Genomic DNA, 2,748 nt, shown 5'->3' on the forward strand with positions numbered 1-2,748 from the left:
GCAGTGAAGCAGTTGTATGGTCATTGGAAGCACTTGAGCAGTTGAGCTGCTGGAGATAGAAGGATGCAACAAACTGACAACTTTGAGGCAGAGGGGACTCAGATAGAAAGCTTGTCTGCACAGGGTAGTAACTGAGACATGCCATTAGCTAATTACCATTTCAGTAACTTCATGCACACTGACGTACTCCAATTTCTGGATCCTTATGCTTGGAAGTTCCCTCTGACTCTTCAAAAGAGGGAACAATGCAAATTTATTTTTCAGATTGCTAGCAACCGGATCATTCATACAGATTATGGAAGGTGATAATCTCAAATGCGTTACATTAGCAGACCACATGAATTTGAAATGCTGTGAAGTCTCAATGTTAACCTTGTCAGTATTTGGACTACAAATGGTTATATTACTTTGAAATACTGCTTAAGTGGCTGTCAAATATCAGAATGGGAACTTCAGAGACTCCTTTTCTCTTCAAGACCACCAAATCGATTCAGTTGAGATGGTTTCTTTTCCAGATGACCCATTGTTTCTCACATCCATAAACTATCTTTATACTGTAGGAAACAATTATCTGGAATGCATATCCAGGGAGCATCTAAACCTTACTTCTCTTGAGCAACTGGTTATATTTCATGAATACCTCACTAATTTCTATAAATGTGCAAAATTTCTTCTCTTTGCAATAATTTCACCACTCTTTCCTTCTATCATTTCACATGGATGCATTTGGAGTCACATTGAAGAAAGATATTTTGAATACAATGAAAAGAATATATTGAATTGTCTCAAGTGTAAATATACAATGATCAAATCACGGTAGGAGTGATATGCAATAGTGTAGCACAAAGAATACAATATAACTTATAATGTGTCCAACGTGATTGCATATTATCAAAATCAGAAAGTTCTCAATTTCCAGTCAATTTCTAATTGACTAAGATCAAATGAACCTTTAACCCTATCGAGAGCAGTCTTCCTATGTTGCAGGAGTCGGTGCGAGTCCTTGCTGCTCTGCTTCATCTGGTCATCATCTATCCTTTTTCGAGGCAATTTCCTTGAAAAGCTTTTCCATTTTGATTCAAACTTGCAAGCTACAAAATAGAAAATAAAAGGAAGAAAAATCAATAGATTAAACAAATTCATGCCACAAATAGCAAGAAGAAAAATCAAGAACAGGAGTATGAAAATAACTCTCATTGGCATTTGTGAAAGAGGTACAAAGAAGAAAATTACCTTCACTTCGGTCATTAAAACCGAGAATTATGCATGCACAAATCCACGGCCTTCCTGCACGGGATGCTTTTGCACCTCCTTTAAGCTCGCCGTTATGTTGTTTCAAGCTGCATTAAAAAGCGCCAAGTTCAACAAGTATGCATTCGTTCATTTCTATATTGCGCATACTTGAGCAAGAATAACACAACCCATTTGTGAAATTCACAAGTGAGGCAATCGGAGACCGTGCTCAATACAAAAGTCAATACATCTGGTTAAAAGGCATTAGCAATTACCAAATTAACTAGCATGTTATCTAACTTGCCATTGCAGACATGATTAGAGAACTATTTTATTTACTTATTCAAGTCGTGAAATGATTCGTCACCCCTTTAATTTGCAAGAGAAAAAATGAAATTGACCCAGATAAGCATTTGCATTGAATTTCAGAAAATAAGAATTGAATCAAAGAAATAAACGCACCGGCGAGAGAAATTGGTGGCGACACCAACGTAAGTCTTGATCGGGTGGTTGGTAGAGAGAATAAGATATACAGACCATGATCTCGATTTCGAATTTGAGCTCGATTTTGCTCGTGTTTTTCTTGATCGGGGCAATGATGAGGATGAGGATGATTGCTGCTGTTGTGGTGGTGGTGGTGGTTTTGATGAGGATGCTTTAAGTTTTACAGACCGGAACGTCTTAGACAGCAATCTCGTCATCTGGCCCGATGGGATGGATTTAGTTGACCAACGTACCAACCGTTATGTTACGGAAACGTATTCGGTCTTGTAATCTTGTTCGTTACACTGAAATCTTAGTTGACGAACGGACCAACCGTTATGGACCACAGGTGCTGCTTTACTGGCTTCATCCCTAAATAGGTTTTTTTCTTTTAAAAAATTGCTACTAACGTTGTACCCTTATTTACTTATTTGTTTTATTTGATATTTGACTGGATAGATTATACATGCTATCCTGTGGACCGGATTAGTCTTTTCACAAGATAAAAAACTCTACAGGAGATGAATACTCGAGTTAACATCAATTCACTTGATTAATACGTGATTTAAAATATGAGATTAATATAATTTTATAAAAAATAAAATAAAAAAATCATAAAATTTAAGATTTAGTAATATAATATCAAAGAATAAAATTAAAAAAAATTAACTTTTTTTTTTAAAAGCAACATTAAAAAGACACTCAAGTCAACACGAATTAATTTGACTAACTTGTCACTTGTAACAATTTTTATTAAATTGATTCATGATTGATCACCATTTATTAGCAAAATATAATTTAAGAAAAGTGTGAACCGTTGTGAGGGTTTTACAATCCTTGAAAACCTGTGAATATAAAAAATAGGTTCATATAGCTCTGTATTTTCCTGTTTAGTAGTGGGTATATATGTGCTTGAATCTTTTTATAAAGATTCTTGATTTTTGTTATACTCATTAACATCAAGAAGCCCTTTTAATCTTATAAATTCAGATTTTTGTGGACTTGTATATAAACCAGCCATATCTGTTTCTA

General features: G+C 34.9%; 1 protein-coding gene across 1 annotated transcript; it reads right to left on the minus strand.

The window, feature by feature from the left end:
- Nucleotides 1-748: 748 nt before the first annotated feature.
- Nucleotides 749-2,078, minus strand: LOC105113689 (Excinuclease ABC, C subunit, N-terminal). The gene is made up of 3 exons (XM_011009976.1): nucleotides 1,696-2,078; nucleotides 1,234-1,340; nucleotides 749-1,091 (listed from the first exon to the last, which is right to left on the minus strand). Exons 1-3 carry the CDS (start codon nucleotides 1,932-1,934, stop codon nucleotides 898-900), a joined length of 540 nt encoding a protein of 179 aa, XP_011008278.1. The 5' UTR covers nucleotides 1,935-2,078; the 3' UTR covers nucleotides 749-897.
- Between the last annotated feature and the right edge of the window lie 670 nt (nucleotides 2,079-2,748).

This window comes from Populus euphratica, unplaced genomic scaffold, assembly GCF_000495115.2.
Source record: "Populus euphratica unplaced genomic scaffold, PopEup_1.0 scaffold444.1, whole genome shotgun sequence".
Taxonomy (NCBI): domain Eukaryota; kingdom Viridiplantae; phylum Streptophyta; class Magnoliopsida; order Malpighiales; family Salicaceae; genus Populus; species Populus euphratica.

Excerpts from the sequence above, each read along its gene's own strand:
- LOC105113689 (XM_011009976.1), bottom strand. The coding sequence starts at position 1,934 with ATGACGAGATTGCTGTCTAAGACGTTCCGGTCTGTAAAACTTAAAGCA. Across the intron at positions 1,341-1,695 it reads GCCACCAATTTCTCTCGCCG|CTTGAAACAACATAACGGCG; the intron begins GTGCGTTTATTT and ends TTTTTAATGCAG. Across the intron at positions 1,092-1,233 it reads TTTTAATGACCGAAGTGAAG|CTTGCAAGTTTGAATCAAAA; the intron begins GTAATTTTCTTC and ends TCTATTTTGTAG.